The sequence below is a fragment of the Aedes aegypti genome, chromosome 3 (assembly GCF_002204515.2).
Source record: "Aedes aegypti strain LVP_AGWG chromosome 3, AaegL5.0 Primary Assembly, whole genome shotgun sequence".
Taxonomy (NCBI): Eukaryota; Metazoa; Arthropoda; class Insecta; order Diptera; family Culicidae; genus Aedes; species Aedes aegypti.
In genome coordinates this window covers 60,080,092-60,103,989 of record NC_035109.1, presented here as the reverse complement: position 1 = coordinate 60,103,989, position 23,898 = coordinate 60,080,092, and the positions used below count along the sequence as shown (strand labels likewise).

The 23,898-nt window shown below is 36.0% G+C and overlaps 1 protein-coding gene across 3 annotated transcripts in view; it reads right to left on the bottom strand.

Moving 5' to 3' along the window:
* The window catches only part of LOC5566564 (tyrosine-protein phosphatase non-receptor type 9), a 206,880-nt gene that overhangs the window by 17,215 nt on the left and 165,767 nt on the right, over positions 1-23,898 (bottom strand). For all 3 annotated transcript variants that reach the window (XM_021851024.1, XM_021851023.1, XM_021851025.1), the window contains one exon: positions 4,596-4,804. In XM_021851024.1, the coding sequence (XP_021706716.1) occupies positions 4,596-4,804 (209 nt within the window). The remainder of the gene's footprint in view (positions 1-4,595; positions 4,805-23,898) is intronic.

Below are 23,898 nucleotides of genomic sequence, written 5' to 3'. Positions count from 1 at the left end.
AATATCATGTACTATTCATATGTGTATGAGATAAGGTACCGCGGGGCAAGTGGGTAAATGGGGTAAGTGAAAACAATTGATATATTTTACTCAATATGTGAATTAACGGTTTGAACTCATGCGTAAACCTTTGAGGCCATTGAGAACATTACGATAGGTAAGAGTTTTCTGAAATTTTTCAGCCATTATTGCATAATAGAGCGAAAAATTGTTAACCTGTCAACTGTTACTCCGTAACAAGTTGGCGGCGTACAATCTTATTTTAATATTTTCAGTGGAAAAAAGTTGCGGAAAACAATTTCCTGTACCACTTCTTAGTTGTCCTCTGTGACAGTTTCAAACTGCAATAAAAAAAGTTTTAGAATTAATTTGACGTAGACCTAAAAGTAACTAAATTTAAACACCGTCAATTTTCTTATAAGGTGGGGCAAGTGAAAAGTTTATCATTAGAGATTGAATTTGTGTTTTCTCTTCAAGTAGCCATAAGTAAACATGGTTCGCAATTATCATAGAAAAACATAACGTGCTGATAATTCAAGAAACACTATACTCAAGCGTTGAAAGCTATTAGAAATCATGGAACTTCTCTAAAAGATGTTGCCAAACATTACAATATTACTATGTCTACTTCGGGCAGCCAATTAAAAGGAAGACGTTGACTGAAACGTTGCAATATTAGAGAATACACGGAAATCTCGTGGAATGTCTATGTAAAGCTAGTACAAAACATAAAAATGGGGTATAGGTTTATCCACATAAAAAAGATTCTAAATACGTTATTGAAGGATTCCGTTTGATTTCTCCCGAAGAGTTATCTGACGTCATATCCGACTATCTCAAAAACAAATAACGAGCGGTGGAAATTCTACAGAGCAGAAATGCAATTGCTGCCCTATAATGTAAGAACTAACATTGGAAATGTTGCAGTTATAATGTTGTTGAATCATTTCAACTAACATAACTGAACAGAAGAAAATTCAAGTGAAAAGAATAACATTTTCTTTGTTTACATGTTATTTATGTTATTGTTCATTGGGAAGCCTTAACAAATGTTAAAGCTAATAGAAATCGTGAATACAACTGTTTGTTTTTGAATTTATTGTTCAAAACGGAAAACTTTTCACTTGCCCCACTTTTGGGGCAAGTGAAAAGTAAGGAGACATTTTTCAAAAACTTTTTCTGTATTTTTTTTTAATTTTTCATAAAAATCCATTTCAGCATGCTGCTTATATTTGGTGGGAGTCAAGCTAAAATATATACACGACCTCATTTGTTTCAATTTAAAGTCTCTAGAATTTGAAGAATCTCAACTATGCGAATTCCATTACCCACTTGCCCCACGGTACCTTAATAAAATGTTTGCCTTTCGAATATTTTTTTCTGATTCTATTTATAGATAAAAAAATAAATTTATTTCCCAAAATATTATTTCTGAAGTGAGTGACATCTACTCACTTCCCAAATTGTAGATTAAACGAAGTGAGTGAGTGTTACTCTAATTTTGACATTTGACAGTGTTACTCTAAAGCGAGTAACCATGGCTGTACTCCCTTTTGAACAGTTCCACTTTGTTCCGAAAGTTAGTCGAAATCTACTCACTTTTGAGTAGATCTGAACGAGCGTGTATGGAAGTCGACGGGTGACATTTGAAATATGCATGCTTACTTCGATCGACAATGACTACTGATGAGTCACATGAAACTGCTTGATTTACAAAATAGACCCCTTAGATACGGGTTTCACTACATGCAATCCAAAGGCTTCTAGTCTCATATGCTAGCGCAAGTGGAGTTATTCCAGTACCCTCCTGGGTTAGGTCGCGTAAAACATCGATCAACTTCCTTTTCTGAAAAGTTTAATCATAGTAAATGGTGTTTAAGGTAAAACATCTCAGAATCTAAAGATGGCCGTCACAATGGCCGGCTTGCGACCCTATTCGCGTTTTCAAAACCACTACACAGAAATTGACCTGGAGAGGTGGGATTTTTTCCAAACGACTTGCATTGATGCGCTTCAAATTAGTATACCATCGTTGCCTCGGTATTATCTCGAATGATCATTTCTTGTTCTTGATCCTCCGGAAGATCCGGAAAATTGACCTGGAACTGGAATTTTGTCCGAACGACTTGCAGAGATGAGATTTTGCTTTAGATATGCATAGGTAACTTAGGTGTGGTCTCGAATGGCCATTTCTTGGTTCACTGCAAGTCATTCGGAAAAAAGTACGAGCTCTCAATCAATTTTAAGGGTATGTCCACTTTTATGAGTGTTACGGATCTTCCGGAGGACCAAGAAATGGCCATTCGAGATCATACCAAGGAATCGATGGTATACTAATTAAAAGCACATCAGTGCAAGTCGTTTTGAAAAAATCACAGATCTCTAGATTAGTTTTCAGGATATGTCCACTTTTACGGATATTCCAGAGGACCAAGAAATGGTCAGTCCAGATCATACCGAGAAAACGATGGTATACTTTCTAAGAGCTCATCACTGCAAGTTGTTTGAAAAAAAATCCCATGTCTCTAGATCAATTTTCAGGATATGTCCACTTTTACGGATGTTCCGGATCTTCCGGAGGATAAAGTTACCTTGACCGCAATCGGTTGTCCCATGATATCACAATGTTACCCGAGGATACATAATTTACGTTTTTTTTAAGTGATTAAACGAAGTCAAACATTGAATTTTCATGAGCACTAAAACCAAACACTAGAACCAAACAGCGCTCTGAGCTGAAAACCAATCGATCAAATTTGCAACGCGAACGGATGTCAGGTTCCTTAGATCTGTGAACTTGAAAATTCAAAGTTTGACTTCATTTTATAATCACCTTAAACACCATTTACTGTTATAGAATTGTTCAGAGAAGGAAATTGATCGAATTTTTACCCGACCTGGCCCAGGAGGACACCGGAATAACTCCGGATATCGGGAATAAATTGGGCTACTTGTGTCAGCATATGAAACTAGAAGCCTGCATGTAGTGAAAACCGTATCTAAATCAGATGAATTAAATATTCATAATAACAATTTGAAAACAAATCTTAACCTGGTCGGATACAGGTTAATATGATACCGCTTCGTACCAAACTTCAAACAAGACTCACATAAAAAAAATGAAAATTAAAAAAAAAAAATAATAACATTTCTTCAATGTTTTTAACCTTTCGGTTGTCGTGCGAATTTTGGTAACGCGAGTAGTTCAACATAAAATACCTCGCCATCTAGAGGGCGTCCATCAAGACAATTTTGGATGATTTTAAACACCTCTCCCCCCATAGTGACGTGCGGTGGTCTTTCAGATACGTAATTTTGTCACCAGGCGGCGGTAGTGTGTACTTAGAAAGATGACGTCTTCGACAAAGTCGTTTAGCAGCAAGGGCTATCATTATTTTAGCCAAAGCATCCAAGATTTTGCCACCAGATGGCGCTAGTGAGCATGATTTTTGTTGTTTTGTAGATACCCCGGGATCCTGACTACTTAGAAAGCTGTCGTCTTTGACAACATTGTTCAATAAGCCAAGGACAATAATTGATTCTAAATTTTGCCATCAGGTGCCGCCAGTGAGCATGAAACTTTGCGGATATGTCAGGAGCCTGACCACTTGGAAACATGGCGTCTTAGGCAGAGTAGTTCAACAACTCAAACGTTATCTTTATGGGCCTTGAAATTCGAAACTGGATGAAATGAGCTACTGAAGAACTTTGTCGAGGACGTCATCTGATGATCAGGATCTTGAAATATCCGCATAGCTTCATGGTCATTAGCGCCGCCTAATGGCAAAATTTAAAAATTCTTGGTTCAAATAATAATAGCCTTTAAGCTACTGAACAACTTTTCCGAATACGCCATCTCTGTAAGTGTTTAGACACCAGAAATATCTGCGGCAAGACTCATTGGATAAATGTACGACTCGTGCAGCAAAATTCAGCAACATGTTACGGCAAACTGCTATCTCCATACAAAAGTGCCCGGAACAATAAGTGTTTATAACTTTAGCAGTCATACCAAAACTCTAACAGGATTTATGCAAAAAATATCCACCATAAACGCCACTAGGTTATTCCAGGAAACTCATCCTGAAATGCTTACCATAATCACCCCATTGTTCTAATAGTTCCAACAGAAATCCCCCAAATTCATCCAAAAACATCGTTGATATTTCTATGAAATTATCATAAACTCATATCGATAACTCTTGCGTAAATTTCATAAAATAAGTATTTCATCTTTCAGCATAAATACATTAATACAGCCGGAATTCCGGATTCGAAATAAATTTAAACAACACTCGGAATCGGATAATCGGAACAATCGAAACTTATTGAGGAAATACATTGGAATTTTCCAGAGGTGTTTTCAAGATTTATGATATCTGCCAATAACCGTTAGATGTTAATATTTCATGCAAACAAACTGTTAACACGAGATGAATTAACATCGACTTCAAATCTAGAACTATAGCTTACACGATATGTCATTGTCAGTGTTAATCGCAATTTGTGAGAACCTCATTCTCCAAAAAAATCAAAAGACAAACCTTTCCACCCTGACCCATTCGCATTCAGGTTCCCATCCAGGGGTCACTTACCATGAGGAATGATCGTAGTCCAGCGTCCCGCCTAACCGCCCTGGCAGTGAGTCCCGCGGTACATGCAGACTCAGCTGTGGTATCGACACGGTGAACACCCGCTCCCGTAGCTTTTCCCGCACGAACAGCCGAAGGATCTTGAACGGGGCCTTAAACCATAGCGGGGCCGTCACGATCAGCACTTTCTTCAGCCTCGCCGGATAGCCACCCTGTGTGTGTGTGTGGGGAAGAAGAGACGAAGGGGGAGGGAAAACGTTAGTGATGATTGGCTAGAAATCGGAATGAAATTGATGATAAAAATATGCAAATATTATATCGTTATTCAGAGCGAAAAATGGAAAACCAATAATCCAGACAAGTGCGCAGTATTTACCCACGACAGAAGTATAATAATGAAACAGATTCCTACGCATTCGGTCGAAGAATTTATTCAATGTGCAATATGAGCATATAGCGGAATTTGGGGCAAGTGTGCCACGTTAGGCAATTTGTTCTCTACAGTAGTTTTGTCCAAAGCTTATCCACCAACATTTCTAGTTTGTCATCTTCTAATAAACACTGTGCAACTTAAAATGAAAAAAGTCTGAGTCTTAGAGCTTCTCAAATACATCCAAAATCACGTATGTTTTCAGCACTATGAAGCAAGTGTTCCACCTACAATATACCTGAAACATATAAAATTCCGTTTCCTTATACAAAATTGTCAGTTTGAAATAGTTTCTTTTTCAGTTATCAGTTCACAGATAAAACGATGAATGTAGGTTTACAAACTGTTATACATTGTATTTATACACATAAGGGAACATATTGTTAAATTCAAAGAAATATAAGCTTGTAAAAAGATAGAGCGGCCTACACGCCCCAATGGTACACTTTCCCCAAACTCCGCTACTCGTTACATAGGCAAGTCGACCCAGACCTAGAACGACCGACGGAGGAAGGACACCATTAGCAAGAGTTTTATCAATGTCAGCTCTGTACCATAACAGGAGATTCGTTTGCTGATGACGACGGATGGAAGTTCCGTCGTACCTACGTCCATTTCCAACCTTTCTCTGTACCTTGCCTGCCAGCCTATAGACTCAATTAATGACGGAGGGAAAGTTAAACATTGGATTGTCTGTTTTAGCATAAGGTAAAATTATTCGTTTAATTCTCCAGACGGCTTTGGGGACTAGACGGTTTCAGAACGACCCAGATACGGTCCAGGATGCATGGTTCAAGGGTAGGTGACGACGGTATGAGCGACTGTGTGATTATTGATTTTGGTGCGACCAGACGACACCTGCTAAGTTGACAGATAGCTATTTTGAAAATACAGAATTCTTCACAAATGTTTTTTATGTAAATTTTGATAATATGCTATTTGATATGATTACAGGTTAATTGTTTTTTTTCATCATAGTATTTTTTTATAGGTTCTTGAAGATACCTGATAAGATTTTTGAGTGATGATGTTTGTTCAAAAACTTTTCTTGGCGGATTTTGGCAGGTTCATTGGTTCATTGAGGGCCCATATAGCCGTTGTGGTGAACACGCAGCAATTTTTTTTAAGACACCGACACGCTAATTCTTCCAGTGGATGATTTGCCATTTGAAGGAAGCACCACACTAGACAACGGATTAGCATGCAACGCCCAGTGGCACAGTCGAAATACGTTCCTGACGAAAAGTTTACCGGACTGAAGCGGGAATCGAATCCACACTCTTTGACTCGATGCGACTAAATGCTTGGTAACACTAATCGCACGGTCAGGAAGCCCCACATTTAGCACTTAGCTGAGAGTCACGGGATCGAATCTCGTCGGTCGCAGATCTTTCCGTATATGGAATTTTTTTAACCTCCCAGGGCTTATCTTCAGTGGCGCGGGAAGTGGGTAGGACAGTTAGGACATGTACTACGCACAAAAATACCTGGGTAAGACAGTCAAAGGATTGTCCTACCAACGATTCAAAAAATTATTGATAATTAAATTATTAATTTTAAGAGCAGATTATGACGAATTTTTGGCACAGAATTGTCGAAGAAATAACAGTTAAATATTTGATGGAGTCGGATGACTTTGGTGAATAGAAAAAAAATCACTGATTTTTGGCTGTTGATCCATTTGTTATTTAGAAATATATGAGGAAATTGGAATAAGCTCACTGGTTATAAAGGCATGCAGTTTGGTCTATTTTTGTCAATTTGCTTCAATAAAATATTGATTTCAAAACAATATGAATATAAAGGATAAGGTACACCGGCGCAAGTTGAAACGGGTGGGGAAAAATGAAATGCGAAGTTTTGAATATGATGCCAATAGAGGGATTCCACGGAGGCATGCAAGTCGATTCTGATCGACCATTTCAAAAATATCTGAAACTTTGCACAGTTTTTCAGTTCCATCTAAATCGTCATTTTCCGATATCAAATCTTCAAGTTGAGTCACGACTAACTTTTCAAAAGGGTGTATGTGAAAATGGTTCAAAAATATTCAAAAAGCTGCACAGCAAAAACGGTTCGTTCGATTGTTAGACAACTAAAGAAACAAAGTTAGACAACTAAATAAAGATTCAAAAAAAAAATACACACAGTAAAAAAAAAAATTTTTTTGCATTAAAAAACATCATTTTTGTCACAAAAACTCAAATATCTCAAAACCCTATCGGAATACCAACGTAATTTTTTGAGGGAAAACGGTCCATTATATTAGCTATCTACCATAAAAATTTGGCGATGGTAAGCCAATAAACAAAAAAGTTATGACATTTCAAATATTTCACAAATTTGACACTTAGTGAATTTTTTTTTTTTTCGTTGTTAATTTTTTTTAGGACCGCAGTTTGTTGCTGAATTTTTTGTTAAGGGTACCACATGAGGTTAACAAGTTGTTTTCATGATATTTTATTTAATTATTCATAACTATTATAGCATCTATTAGAAAGTTAGACGCGATCCAGTGTTGTGATCTAAAGTTTTGATAGTGTCATATTTTTTATTGTACGTAACTGAAGAAAAATTCTCTCAATAGTGTTGAAACCTTTTGATAAAAGAAACCTATAATAAATCTAATATTGAAGACAAAAGCTACAAAAAAAGTTTTCTATACAGGTATACGACTAGTTTACCTGCAAAAAGTTTACCTCGTAGAGAACAAGGCGGGTCTATACCCAGGTGATCTAGTATACGTAAAGCAGGTCGGTTTTCTCGGCGCTGGTTTTCTCCACAAAGTTAAAATCTGATTACACCTGGGTATAGACCCGCCTTGGTAGAGAATAGACTTTGTTAATCATATTTGGGAGAAAGCGAGTAACTTCAACAACATCAAAAACATGATAGGTACATACCATGAACATACTCACGAAAAAGCTAAAAATATACTACCACTATGGTTATAAAAGATTTAATTGTAAAATGTTTCTTCAGTCAAGCAAACGACACCAAACTAGTCAGTAAAAACTTAAAAGTGATTTTGTTTATTAAAATCTAACGAGCAACATGAGTAGTCGCTTTCTCAACTGTTGCAGGCCGTTTGCAGAAAAAAAGTGTTCGAAAGAGCTACGAAATCTCACCGAAACCACCATAGATAAACTGAAAGCGGCTGGTTATGCTCCAATGTCTACATTGAATACAAATTTACGCATTTGTACGTCCTGCCGTTTAAACGTTGACAAACGGGCAATCTGTACATCATCGGTGGATCAGGTTGCAGGAAGTTCGAAAACAACAACAACTGAGGAATTACTAGATGCACCGACAACAACTGAGGAGTTACCAGAAGTACCAAGTGAAGATAGTCTTACCACGGTACCATCAGTGACATCTGTTTCAACAAATCAATCAGAAGATGAGTGCATCCAGAAGGTCAACATCGAACGCTTCAACGAAGGGATAGCTGGAATAAAAGTGACTCCGATTAAATGGACGAAGATGGGTTACGTCAATTGTCCCGAGAAAAAATACCGTGAAATCAACGAAGCTGTACGAAGAAACCTCTTCAAATTAGGACCTGAGGATGTGGAAAATACAGACTACGATGAGGTAATTATGAATATGAAGGAAAGGTTCTCGAATCTAGCCACGACAAGGAAAGAAAAATTATTGATTTTGTCGATGCTGCCAAGCTCGTGGTCTATTCAAGACGCCATTGATGAGTTCAAAACCAATAGAAATACAGCAAAAGAGGCAAAACAATTCAAAAATAACTGTCTTGCAACCAAAAATGCTAGGTCGAGTACTTCATTAACAGATGAGACAAAAGAAAAAATAATTCAATATTTTGAAGACGATGAAGTAAGTAGAGCTATGCCTGGCAAAAAAGATTATGTATCTGTAAAAAAAGATTGAAAGCGTCAAGCAATCCAAAAACGATTAATGATGACTACTTTGAAAGAAGCGTATACACGCTTCAAGGAAATTAACGAAAATATTAAGGTAGGTTTTTCCTCATTTGCAAGCCTTCGTCCAAGGCAATGCAAGCTTCTATCCAATTCAGGAACACATAATGTTTGTGTGTGCACAACACACGAAAATATTAACCTAATCTTACATAGTTTGAAAAGAATCAATTTATCAAAGGATATTAAAATGTTAACTGGTAGTCTTTTGTGTGAAAATACAACATCAAATTGCTATCTACGATCTTGTTCGGATTGTCCAGATTCTTCATCATTGGAAAATACTTTATTCGCTGAGTTTGAAGAAAATTATATTGATCAGTTATCATTTGAGCAATGGGTGACCACGGATAGGTGTGACCTAGAAACTATTGTAAAACCTGTAGATGAGTTTGTGTCATTTTTTTGCTTGAAATTAGAAAGTTTAATTCCTCACGACTTTATTAAAACAGAGCAATCCCGCTTTTTAAAAAATACGAAAAATACATTACAAGATGGTGAATTTTTAGTCATTTGTGATTTTTCTGAAAACTATAGCTTTGTATTGCAAGATGAAGTGCAGTCCCATCACTGGAACGTACAACAAGCTACAATTCATCCATTCGTTATTTATTTCAATGGAAGTACGCAAATTGAACATTTTAGTTTTATTGTAATTTCCGAAGATTTAAGACACGACTCAGTATCTGTAAATTTGTTCATTGCCAAAATGATTAACTTTTTACGCGTTGATAAGGATAAAGAAATCAGAAAGATATATATTTCATATCTGATGGAGCAGCATCGCAGTACAAAAACCGTAAGAATTTTCGAGCCTATGTCAATTTAAATCAAAGTACGGAATTGATGCAGAATGGCATTTCTTTGCTACGTCACATGGCAAAGGTCCTTGTGATGCTATTGGAGGAACCATAAAGCGCATGGCCACAAGAGCAAGTTTAGCCAAAGAACGTGAGCATCCAATTAAAACTGCAAAAGAACTATTTGATTGGGCGAATCGCAGAAAAGAAGAAGATTTAACAAAATTATCATTTTGTTTTACTACTACTGAAGAGTACGAATTAACGGCATCAGAGCTCAGCGAGCAATATAATAACGCGAAAACGATCCAAGGAACCCAAAAATTTCACTGTTTCATTCCATTGTCAGAAAATAAAATTAAAGCAAAACTATACTCGCACTGTACTGATAATGATGCAAAAGTGTTCGATATTGTAAAAAAATTGAATAACAATAAATAAATAAATAAGTATTAATAAAATGTTTTCATGATCTCATAACGCATACCCAAATCCAAAACTTTTAAAGTTTATATATAACATTTAGAAACTCATCGATCATACTCTAAAAAAAATATCCTGGTAAAAAAAAAAAATATTTTCGTGTAATCTGTTAATTCATTTTAATTTATACATATATACATATACATATAATATTTATACATATACGTAATATTTATACATATAATATACATAATACTAATGAATACATGAAAACGACTTGTTTAATTCACGCCAGGCCCTTAACAATAAAATCAGCAACAAACTGCGGTTCCCGTAATAATTTACACCGAAACAAATTTTTTTTCTACTAAATGTGAAAATTGTGACATGTTTGAAATGTCATAACTTTTTTGTTTATTGGTTTACCATCACCAAATTTTTATGGTAGATAGCTAATATAGGGGGAGATCCCCCAGTACCGGACACTTAAGCCACTAAATTCATAATTCGGAAAATATTGTTTTGATGGGCTCGTGTTACCCATTTATGATAAATATTATCATTTTTATAGTGTACAAAAATAAATTTGAAAATATAAATATGAATTTTGACATTGAGTTTTGATGATGTATTTTAGTACCAAATTGATCGATCTTGAAAGGTGGCACCCAATACCGGACACGATCTGGAAATGCATCGAATTCTGTAAATTTGAACATCATTGAATGTGTACACTATAGAAATAGTTTATAATTACCAATTCAATGCAATTGCAACATTTACAAAAATAATTTGAGTTTTTCTTAGTTTGCAAGATGCCTATCAAAAACCTCTTTCATATATGATGAAAAATAGCACATTTTACGATGTTGTTATGAATGTTCATTCTTCTTAATTTTATTGCATGTTTGATACCATGGTCGACGGAACCCATGAAAAATGAAAGTATTTTGAGACACTGATGCAATAATTACAAAGATATCATATAACAAATCAAGCTGTCCGAAACTGAGGGACAGGAGGTGCTTAACCAAAATTGTAATTTGTCCATATTTACTTCAATTTTGGTACAAAATACATTCATACTATCAAATTAGGATTGTGTTCGATCATGCTCGCGGGATCCAAAGTATTTTTTCATATTCATAATAATTACTAAATAGGCTCAAAATTAAGAAAATACGTCAATTTTTTAAAGATTTTCAAACTTTTCTACTTTATTAAAAAGGGATGCATATTTCAAGGATGTGTTATTCTACGCAAACATTAGTCTACATAATAGCTTTCTTTTCTACTAATACACCATCTTGATTGGACCATGATTTCTCAATGTTTCGACTTTGTCCGGTATTGGGTGCTGTCCGGCACTGGGGGATCTCCCCCTAATGGACCGTTTTCCCTCAAAAATTACGTTGGTATTCCGATAGGGTTTTGAGATATTTGAGTTTTTGTGTCAAACATTATGTTTTTTAATGCAAAACAAAATTTTTTTTTACTGTGTGTATTTTTTTGGAATCTTTATTTAGTTGTCTAACTTTGTTTCTTTAGTTGTCTAACAATCGAACGAACCGTTTTTGCTGTGCAGCTTTTTGAATATTTTTGAACCATTTTCACATACACCCTTTTGAAAAGTTAGTCGTGACTCAACTTGAAGATTTGATATCGGAAAATGACGATTTAGATGGAACTGGAAAACTGTGCAAAGTTTCAGCTCAATAGAAAAAAATGAATTAAAAAATTTACCAAATTTTGGTGCTGTTGCTTGGAATCACTCAATATATTTTATCAGATTTTTCTTGCCCAAAAGTTTGTTACATCTTTTAACTTTTTGTTGCTGCAGTTAAATTTCGCAACATTATAAATATTCAATATGATACCTTGCCATTCTATCTTACCCCAGCCGTTTCAACTTGCCCCGGTGTACCTTATTCTTTTTTTTCTTTAAATGAATGTTGATCCAATAAATGATCCGAAAGGCAGGACTGGTAGTAGACTTCTTTTTAGAGACTTGGTCTCTATTTTAATGTAAGTCACTAAAAAGACTTCATTTTTAATGGAAGGTCTCTCAAGTATCTATTTTAAATGGTCTTCAAAATCTCTTTTCTTTTTTATTCTGCTTGCATTGAATCGTGATGCGAAATAATATAAATCATACATAGAATATAATGGGTTCAAATTCTTAAAGAATTTCGTCTCAGGTTCCCCGAGAAAAAGCTTCAGGAATTATTATGGTGATTTTATTTAGAATACTTTCAGGGTATTCTACAGAGATTCTAAGGATGCTTAGAAGATTTTCTCCAGAATTAAAAAATATCCTAGAATTTCCTCCGGATATATTTCACAAATCCTTCAACCAAATTCTCCAGTTGTTACTCTAGGAGATATTCCAAAGATTTCCACAGCATTTCTTCCGCGGAAATCCACAAACGTTTATTCCAGAGTTTTTGAAAAAATAGCTTAAGGTATTTTTTTTCGAGAAACCCTGCTAGATTTTCTCCGCCTGTTTTTGAGGATTCCCTCAAGAATTCATCCACGTTTTCTCTCAAAAATGCAAAATTTCATGAGGGGTTCTTCGAACAAACCTTTATTTTTCTAGGAATTTTTCCAGCATTTCATCCAAATATAAATCCTGCAGTTTAACCAAATATTTCTTTAAAAAATCTTAAAAACTCCCATGCAATCTTCAAAAGTTTATTTAAATTTTCACACCAGTTAATGCTACAGCAACGTTTTTCTATAAATCTTTTTAGAAAATTCTGCAGAATGCTATCTCGAGATTCAATTGATTTTTTTTCGGTTATCTAGGAATTGTATCGGGGTATAACAGTGCGGGGGAACTATTTCTAACTTGAGAACGAATTCTGAAATGCCTTAATGTAGTTCATGTGTATATAAATTGTCGTCGTAGAACGAAAATGTTGAATTTTAAAGTAGCTAGAAAATTAAATGTTGAGATCAACGTTTCATTTTTCTTAAAAACTACACGTGTTACAAAAAAAACTGAGCGATGATTAAAAAAATCAATTTAAGTAGTGCTTTAACTAGTTTAGTTTGTGAGGGGAATCATAAAATGGCCCAACCAGAAGATTTCAGCTCTTGTTCTACATTCGCAAAGCTAAAGGAAAACTCATGTGTTTGTTATCATTTCCACTGAACAAAACACTAGTGACACACAAACCCACTGGCATGCAATGGAAAAGAGTCCTGAATAGAAATGACATGCCCCTTCTGTTTAGTTTTATTTTCCTTTGGCGCCCGGGGGGCACGGCACGGCATTGTCTGCAAACACCAACCTGGTACTGATAGCAAAATGAGTACATTTTTCCTGAATTAAAAAAGTACACTGCCCATTGAAAACATGAAAACAATGAAATGTTGTTTTTACGAAACACAAGGTTCGAAATCATAATTATTATTGTATGCAACTAAAAGTTTCAGCAACTTTTTTTTCGTTACAAGCCCTGTTATTACAGTGCTGTTCTGAATAATAGCAGCGCATGTCGATTTTCATACAAAATGCTCAACTTTGGCATGCTGTAGTTTTGTTCTCTTTCAAGCAATCGAGCTGAAATTTTTTCCACAGAACTACAAATATGATCAATTTTGTAACTAAAAAAATTCAGTTTTTTCTGAGTCCCTGCCGAAAAGTGAGACACTAGGTGAAATTTTTCGAAAAAATAGCAGTTTTTCATTTTAAAATTTTTCTTCTACAAATATTTTACACATTTTCGGTTTAGGTGTAGGTTTGATAAGTAGGAGGAGATTGTTCCAATGGTAAGTGATATACAATTTAAAACTATAATGTCAAGCCGAAATTCAAAATTTTAAAACTGCTATTTTTTTCGAACAATTTCACCTAGTATCTCACTTTCCGGCAGGGGCTTAGAAAATTTTGAAATTTTGTGTTTACAAAATTGGGCATATTTGTAGTTCTGTGGAGAAAATTTCAACTCGATTGCCTGAAAGGGAACAAAACTACAGCATGTCAAAGTTGAGCATTTTGTATGAAAATCGACATGCGCTGCTATTATTCAGAACAGCACTGTATGTTCTCATGCTTAAGAAAAGTCGACTAGATTAACATATTTAAAAAATTAAATTTTATTTCCCGTTTCCCGGGATCCGAGAAAATTAGAAACCTTATCTAATCTTAGAACTATGTGAAATACAAAAGAATATTAGTTTTTACGCCCTGCAGTTGTGAGGTTTCTGAAGTTTCGAATAAAAACGAAGTTTGAGGTGCTGTAATGTTTATTACTGCAGCGATCCCATTACTTTGGTGGGTAGTGTATTTAACTACCCACAAAACTATACATAGGTCGAGGAGACGTGGCTCCCCTGTAGTTAAATGCAGCAAGAATGCATTTTTCAGCCTCTTGGCATTTTTTTAATATCGGCTCCATTCAACATACCCGTTCTAGTTCTGTCCATGTTTGGAGTATGACCTATCTAAGCAAATGGAACACATCGGAATGAGAGTGCAGTACCGTCGAGTACTTTCCATTTCATATGTTGCATTTTATGTGAAACGCAAGCTTATGCGAATAAGTTCATGGATAGCTGGAACAAATTCACGTCTAGATTAAAATTTTGAAGGAAAATTGTATGTATCAATTTTTTATGAATTCAAAAATTCATTCATGCTTCTAATCAGTGTAGGTATTACCGAATAAACGCTCATTACCGTGATAAATCTCGAAAACTTATTCAAATAGTCTCAAGTCAGAAAAGTGAACAAACTTACTTTATCGATCCTACGTGTTTCGCAGGCGAAATTCCACACGTTCCGCTCTTACCCAACTTGATTTTTCGCTTTTAGTACATTTAATTCCGGAATTACAAAACGGCGAAAGTAAGAATTTTAACTTTCGCAACCCAACCGCTACTTTCACCGCTCCGTTGTATGGGGAGACAAAGTGACTTAACCACGAATCAAAATAAAACACTACTTGAGCCGATTTTACATTGGTACAAAAACGTCGTAAGTAACTGAATTAAACGGCTTATCATTTTGTTATGACTTTTTTGAGGGAAATTATAGAAAATAAAAATTTAAGCGATGTACACGGCAAAAAATGTTAAAAAAGTGATTCATTTTAAAATAGTTTTAGAAGACAAGTTGTGATTCTTCCTAATTAATTTTCTCAAAACCGTATGAAAGTTACTTACGTCGATTTGAATAAGTAATTGAGAAATGTTTAAAACAGCATACCTCTTGTGCATCCGATGTTATGTTTTCTATAGTACAAATCTTCCTTAGCCGAATAGTTAGAGTGCGCGACTACAAAGCAAAGCCATGCTGAAGGTGTCTGAGTTCCATTCCCGGTCGGTCCAGGATCTTTTCGTAATGGAAAATTCCTTGACTTCCCTGGGCATAGAGTATCATCGTACCTTCCACACAATATACGAATGCGAAATTGGCAACTTTTGCAAGCTAATGATTGTGGAAGTGCTCATTGAACACTAAGCTCAGAAGCAGGTTCTGTCCTAGTGAGGACGTAATGCCAAAAAAAGTGCAAATCTTCAGAAGAGCAATTTTGCTCCAACTCAAACTAATAATCGGGAGAGAATCCTTTTCCTCTGCTGCCTAACGATAGCAGCATCAATTGATATCCTAGAAATGGGAAAATAGACAATTCCATGAAGTAAACTCAATTTTATCGAAGCTGCAATGATATTTCCATGGAATGCACGAACTTCGGAAATTACGTTGCCTTCGTGGAGCCGATGTTCGTGTATGGGTGGGTGGGTGTATCCAACATAATATCTACCGTTACGGTTCAATGCAAACCTTTTTACGAAATAACAATTTTGTGCCTATCGACTAGAATAATTATTTTGTAACTGTGACAATAAGAGCCGAAAGACATTGAAACAACATCCTGGTCCAAACCCGGAATACGTCCAAATGTGATTATGTTCTACGTAACGGTAATGAGTTTAAAGGAAGCCATTAAATGCACCTTCAAACTAGACGAAAGTAATCTCATGAAACCATACGGAATGAAGGATACCGGCACGGCGGTAATAAGTCTAGTCGATTGCCTTAATTGCACTTACGCCGAGGGTACTCCACTCCAGCTCTTTCGGAAAAGGATCCAACAATCCCCACATATGCCCACCACGGGAAAGGAGCGCAGTTTAAGCTTATTAAACAGTTTAGTGCCCTTATTGAGGCTCGTGTATGCAAACAAAGCCAAGTGGGGGCTTATCCTTTAATTAGATTCGAAAAGCGCTGCTGTTCACTATTCCGAAAGGTGTCACCACCTCGCTGCATTCTGATGCAGTGTGATGAACGGAGGTGCGATTTTTTCTCACAAGGTTCTTGTGTAGTTGAAAAAAATAAAAATAAACGGAAGGGTGAGAGAGGCTGTATTTTCTATGCAAACATGCTCGAAGCGTTTTCCATTGCATGAGATGTACGGTCGGAATGCGGTAAACCAGATGCAATCAATTCTCGATAAATGGGGCTGATGGTGCTCGTGATGGTAGAGATTTTTACTTCACATTGAAGGGGATATGCTCAACATATTCAGGTATCATCAGATAATGTTTAACAAACTTTATAAATATTGAAATGGAACTTTAAGATAATCATAATCAAGTAAGAAATCAAGGTTTTACAGAACTCTTCGGCTTTTAAGATGCAAGCAGAAGTGTGTTTGTTACACATGAAGAGGGAACTACTTCTTAAGAAGCATAAAAAGATGTTATAAAACGTATTTAAAAACTTAAGTTACAGAGAGGTATTTAAAATTTATAGACGGAATTGTGAAAAAAAATCTTTATAGTAATTCCAAGTTTGATCCTAGAAAGAAATGTATAGCAAATACTGTCAATTATTCCAGAATGATTTGTTTAAGGGAATTTCGACAGAAATGTTTACATATTGTGTCAAACCCTCGAAACCAGATTGGAATACTCCAGAGGAATCTTTGTAGAAATTCTAGAAGAAATCTATTGAAGAGAGATGTGCCAGCAACAAATTACTATAATCTAAATGTTTTTTTTGTAATTTTGCATAATTTTTTCACAAGTTCTCAAAAAACATCTATTTTAAGTATCTGCGCTGATTTTGATAATTGGTCATCTGGAGATATTCCAAAACTCCTAGGGGGACTGACGCGTAGCTATAGCCCATGCAAACATCTCAGGCTACCGACTATTATCATGATCGATTATTCACTTTTCAAAACAATTTTTTGAAGAGAGTCTATTTTGAAAATATGAAGGAATTTGGTGCAACTGTTTTTTTTTAGAAATGAGCATTTATGTTTCTAGTACCGCACTTGGAACTTGAGTTTTTTTTGCTAACTTGTGAAAAAAATGGTGCAAAACTATCGAGAAACAAACAACTTATCGCGATTTGAAAATTATGTGGTGATGAAACTGCTAATGGAGGAGTTAAACAATTTTGAAATAATGTAATAAAATTCTTATGAACTTTAAAACTTACTCACAAAATAAGATAAAAAAAAAACAAATTCTTAGAGTTTTAGCTCCTTTGTATCTTTTGTCATAATAAATCAATGTAGGTAAAAGTAGCAAATTAAAAAACGTAAATTTAAAACATCCAGAGTTATTTAAGAACTCCAATACTACGTCACCTCTTTTTCCATTACTGTAAACAGTTTCTAATAAATTCATAATTTTGTCTTGGTAAAATGCTCTTAATTTAGAATCTTCATAAAATCGAACTAAAACAGTTTGAGGAAGTGACAAAAAAAGCATTGTCAGAAATACGCATATAATTCTGACATAATATCAACTATCATTACTTAAAATTTCTATGCCAGATTTTGCAAAAATCCTACATATATTCTGATATCGGCGGGAATGATGGGCATCTATGAGATTCCTGTCCAACATTTTGTGGAAAATCTGTCTAATTTTTGTTGGAATTTAGCCCCGTAAATCCATATCTGGAATAAAATTCATGCCAAGAGTTTTAAGATAGTGCAGCGATATTTTATTGTATCAATTTCATTGCAGTGCTCTTGTTCAATCTTGACATACATTTTGTTTTATGTTTAAAATAGATAAAGAATCAATGGGTATAAAATTGCTTTTAAAATTCTAGTAAAATTATTCTATAAAAGTATATTTTCATTCTGAGTCTCAAATTGTTTTCCCAAGCCAGATTTATGTGCAGAGTAGCAGAGTAACGTTCATTAGAACTCTGAAGGAGAGTGTATTCATTAATAACACTGGGTAAATTTAAAAATTGATCATACAAATATATAGATAAAATCAAATCAATTTATTTGAAATGGGATATAATTGCAATAATTGGCCTTGACATGTTCTTAATTACAGAATGAAAGAGTATTTAAAGGGGAGGGAAGGTGGCTGGCATGAAAAAGGTTTTTAAATTTGTTTACAAGTTTCATACACAAAATGAAATTTAGAACAATTAAAGCTTCTAAAAATGACTTCCCGTCAATCTGTCATGCTAGCTTGCGCTTTATTATTAAGTTTTTCTGTAGATTTTTTCAGAAATACACCAAGAATTCGGTTAAAAAAATCGACCAATATGACATGTTTTATCAGATATTCACTGTTGAAGTGTGTATAATAAATTTGCGACAATTCCATAAAAAATAGACACACGATCTTTTTCGAACTAGTATAGTAGAATTTCTCACTCAAAGCTCAAATAGTGTTTTATCGTAAAGAAATTTGTTTAGATCTCGTCAGGAACCAGTTACTTGTTGATTCCTCTAGGATTCTACACGGATTTTGTATGGAATAAACTGAAAAAAAAACAACTGGAAATCCGTTCTCAGTATTAAATGCCATCAGTCTTATTGGTTGCGGATCATTTGGCCGAATGCCGTTTAGACGAACGCAATTTGGCCGAAAGGGTCATTTGGCCGAATGCCGTTTGGCTGAAATTGAAAACATTAGTGAGCTATAGTTAGCATAGATGCATGCTGTTAGTTCAAGAAACAGTCCTCGGTTTCTCGAAACGTACACTAAGTAAATTATTTCATGGTTCTAGTAACCACAAATTTTGGCTTCTTCTTTTCACGCCCTCTTCAATATCTAATCCAACTTCTCTCCCCGTTCCCTTACGGTACCTATCCATCTAGTTTTCATTGATTTCTTCTCCTTGTCCTCTACTACTTTGAGCAAAACCAGACCGATATGCCGGTAAACAAATAAAAAAATATGTTAAGAATAAGACTAATATATGTTAAGAATAAGAACGTATTATAAGCAGGGTTGGGAAAAAAAGTCTGAAATTCATTCTACAGTATCCAAACAAAGCCAATCGCAGTCAGCGAAGCCAGTAAAACTCACGCCTATCGCTGCTGTAGGCAAAGAGCCTTGAAAATTGCAAAACACCCGTTGCTAAGGGCAACCCAAAATTACTGTAGAAAAATGTTCTAACACTAACGATTTAGAAAATTCATGCACCCAACATAGCCTACTTGATGTTATTCACGTTTTTAAACTACTGTACTGGGAAAGCCACGTGATTTTCGCGAAATTCAAGCCTACTACTATTACCATTCCCAGCACTGATTATAAGCCTTCATTTTTATTACATTCAAAATTACATTTCTATTGAAAGAACAGCCTATAATCAAAAGAAGGAAAAATATGAGCATGTGTAATGCAAATAATCGTCATATCTGTATACTACTGCCAATGATATAAAGAAAGAAAATTCTCAATCAAGATATAGGCTAAACTATTGCCAATTCAAATAAAACCAGTATAACTATACTTGCCTATACTTAAAGGAAGGTTCTTTATATGAAATCTTCAAAAATACTTAGAACCCTAACACAGTCTTGATGCGATGTTGGGAGCTCATAACTCCGTCCTGAATTAACTTTGTAGCAACTTGATTATTTTTTTGTTCGTAAATCGACCAAATGGCTTTCGGCCAAACGATCCGCCAAATGGCCGGACACCAGTCTTACTCAAGACTTCATCAGAAACCAGCTTATAGATGTTGCTTTATGTTATAGAAATACGTTTATATCAAATTAAACAAAACAGCTAGCAAAAAATCGATACCACATTTTCAACCCTTGTGCAGAATCGTAAAGATGCCGACAGACTGACATTGACTGCGATGCCGTGCCTATCATGTCAATAAAATGGAAAACATGGAAAGGGAGCCTGATAATAACGGTGGCACATAAACTCTCGCCCATTTGGATTCTTGTTTGGAAAAGCACCGGCAGTTAGAATTGTGCAGTGGGGAAAGAGGAATGCTTTATTTATCAACAACCGGAGAAATAAGATTGCAGATTAAGGCACTTGGTTGTTGCGAACAGGGTCCTTTTTGCTGTCGTTGTTCAAAAACTTGCACGCGCAGTTGATTGTATTTGTTTCAGCGAAGCTCCTTCATCCCCCTTCGGGGCGTTTGTTCCTCCAACGTGGGCGCTCGATTTTGTTACCACATAAGTGTGCGAAACGCACACAGCAAAAGTCCTGAATTTAAAGGCGTAGGAGTAAGGTGGGTTTGAAATTGCAGATTGCTACCATCAGTCTATTATAGGATACATCAGAACGTGTGGGTGGATGAATGAAAGGACGATGCCAAAGGAGGAAAACGGCTATGAGTCATCCTTTACGTTTACAGAAATGGGGAATCTGGAAGATGCGTTTGGATAGTGTGCGTAGGGAAATCTGTGCTGAAAGGTACGGTGCCGGAATTTTATGTTTTTGCCACCGACAGGATTGAGGAATGTTGAATTTAAGATTTTTATTTCAGAACAACCTATCAAACCACTGTTTTATACTACTTAATCTATAGTCGGAGATGAAATACCCAAGGCCTGAAAGTATCATTAATCAATAATTTTAAAATAAAAGCTTCGATCTGTTCAGTGGAATTCCTATAAATCTTCTTCTCTTCTTGGCATTTTACGTTCTCACTGGGACAGAGCCTGCTTATCAGCTTAGTATTCTTATGAGCACTCGCACGGTGAGAGCTTTGTTTGCCAAAGTTGCTATTTTCGCATTCGTATATCGTGTGACAGATACGATTATAACGGCATAACGATTATACTCTATGCCCAGGGACGTCAAGGAAATTTCCAATTACGAAAAGATCCTGGAACGCCCGGGAATCGAACCCAGACACCTTCAGCATGGCTGCGACAGCATGGAAGCGGACTCTAACCCTTCGGCTGAGGAAGGCCCGCGATATACACATGCAAAAAATGGTCAATCGGCAAAGACATCTCTCAGTAAATAATTGTGGAAGTTTTCTCAAGAACACTAAGCTGAGCAGCAGGATCTGTCCCAGTTAGGACGTAATGACAGAAAAAAAGGTTCCAAGAATAAAAAATATTTCATTTTAATTTCGCTCTTCGATGCACGCGGCTACGTGCCGGTTATTTTTTCCGGTCGTCTTCCGGGTTTCACCAGCCGCTTAGATATCGGTACTATTTCATTTGAAGATATTTTTTTTAGCGAAAGGAGTTTGGGAAAGAAGATGACAATCTACTGACCCAGGATTTTTTTTTTTCATTCGCTTCAATATGACTTCTGGAATGTTCTTCATCTTGAAATTTATTTAAACCTGAAAAATTCCTTTACCCTAATAGTTATTATGACCTCGTAAAAAACTTGTCATAAGTTCTGGTAGTGTCAAATTTAAGCATGGTGTTCAAGAACTTCTTTTTCTTGTTTTCGGCATTACGTCCTCACTGGGACAAAGCCTGCTTCTCAACTTCTCAACCAAATTTATTAAATGAGAGCTTTTTTGCCAAAGGTGCCATTTTCGCATTCGTATATCGTGTGGCAGATACGATGATACTCTATGCCAAGGGGAGTCAAGGAAATTTCCATAACGAAAAGATCCTGGATCGACCGGGATTCGAACCCAGACACCTTCAGCATGGGTTTGCTTTGTAGCCGCAGACTCTAACCACTCGGCTAAGGAAGGCCCCTATAAATAAATGCAAACCGAATTTAGTACTATGTATACCATTTGATTCCACTAGCGCTTGTACCTTCGACAGATACGCGTATTTCGATCTCAACCGTAAGGCCGTTTTCAGTGTCGTGTAGTAGACTCTACAAGTGGACTAGTTTAATTCTTATGATCTTGAGAAATTTCCTGTAAAAGAAGACCTGAGGCACATGAAAGATGCATAAAAACTCGCTTTATACATGGTGTGTGTCATTCGATTTGGAAGCGATGGAACTATAATGGAAATACACACAGAGAATGCCTATATGGTTATCCTTCCATTTTTCCATTTGATAAAGGTATTGAAAATAGGTTGTTTTTGAAACATAGCCGTTAATTTTATAGCATTACTGAATCATAAAACATAAACTCCTTGAAACAGGCTGTTATCGAACGAAGCTTCCTTTGAAATTCGTCCCTATAGTTTGCACACCCAAACGCGAGCAGTAAAATTGTGTGTCAACAATAGTTGTGAATAGACATGAAAGCAGCATCATTGACCTAGAAAGAGCTGTGTGGCAGCAGCAAGAGCTGCCACGGTCGTCTCAGGATCTAAAAGGACGAAACTAGGCCAATCGTGCTGCGTGGTTTTCCTGCATCTGCACCAGGAGGCGCAATGCTGGTGAGCTTGATATTTCTGTTTACAGAGTGAGTGGAGGGCCAATGCGGATGCAATATTTTTTTTTTCGATGTGTAACTCGTTAACTCTTTTTGAATGTGTAATCGAAAATGCATCAGAAAATTAAAAACTGCTCGTGTATGATATAATGATGTACATCTGTCTCGCTTAATATAATATCGATTTTTCTACAATAAACGCAATTAAAATGCCCCAATATCGCATGCATATTCTATGAACATCAAGCTGATAATTGGATGGGTTTTTATATACAAATGAAATGTTTCAATAGTAGTTCAAAATTTCAAGCAATTCTCAATACCTTACCAACACCAAAAAATGTTCTCAATTCCTGTATTGCTGCGCAATCCCTAATTATAGTATAACACTAGGCAGAATATCAAACAATTGTATGTTACAGATTGGTGCAAGTTATGCGTTCCTGATCGTTGTGACAATATTCCAAACCTCTCCATAGACAGCTCCACGCATCCCACATTCAGTGTAAAACTTCTAATTGGATTGCTACTGAACGAAAATGGAATGCTGCCGAAAATAGAATCTATTATTGCAGCGATTCTCGGCAATCCATTCAACCGCCACCACCATGTAAATTGCAGCATCTCCCATCGAGATAGCTACCCGACCAGGGTATTGCAAACGCCGATTGTGCCAATCAATCCGAAGCGGGTTCGAAAATAGCACACAACACTGGAAGAAGAATCAATTCAATGCCACCGTGCGCTGCCGGCAGGGCGTGGTGAAGCAATTTTTCCGCTAAAAATAATCACTAGTTCACATTTCGCATCAACAAATTATCTAGCTTGAAGTGCTTCGCGTTAAATGGTGGGATGGGTCGGAAGAAATTCTAACCCGTTCGGGAAAGTAAGGAAGGTTGAAAGAAAATTCCATATTGACGGGAGCACTTGGGAGCGTTTGAAGATTGAAATTTAAACACCTAAACGATAGACATGTCCTTACAAGTAGTATAACTGTATCATTGAAAAAAGTTATAACATAAATAAAATACGGCCATTTTAAATTTTATATAAGGTTCCGGATTCTGTTCTTGGCATTGGGGTTTTTGAAGAGTACTGAGCTTATATTTGGCCACAATATGCATCGTATTGAAGTACTTCTTAT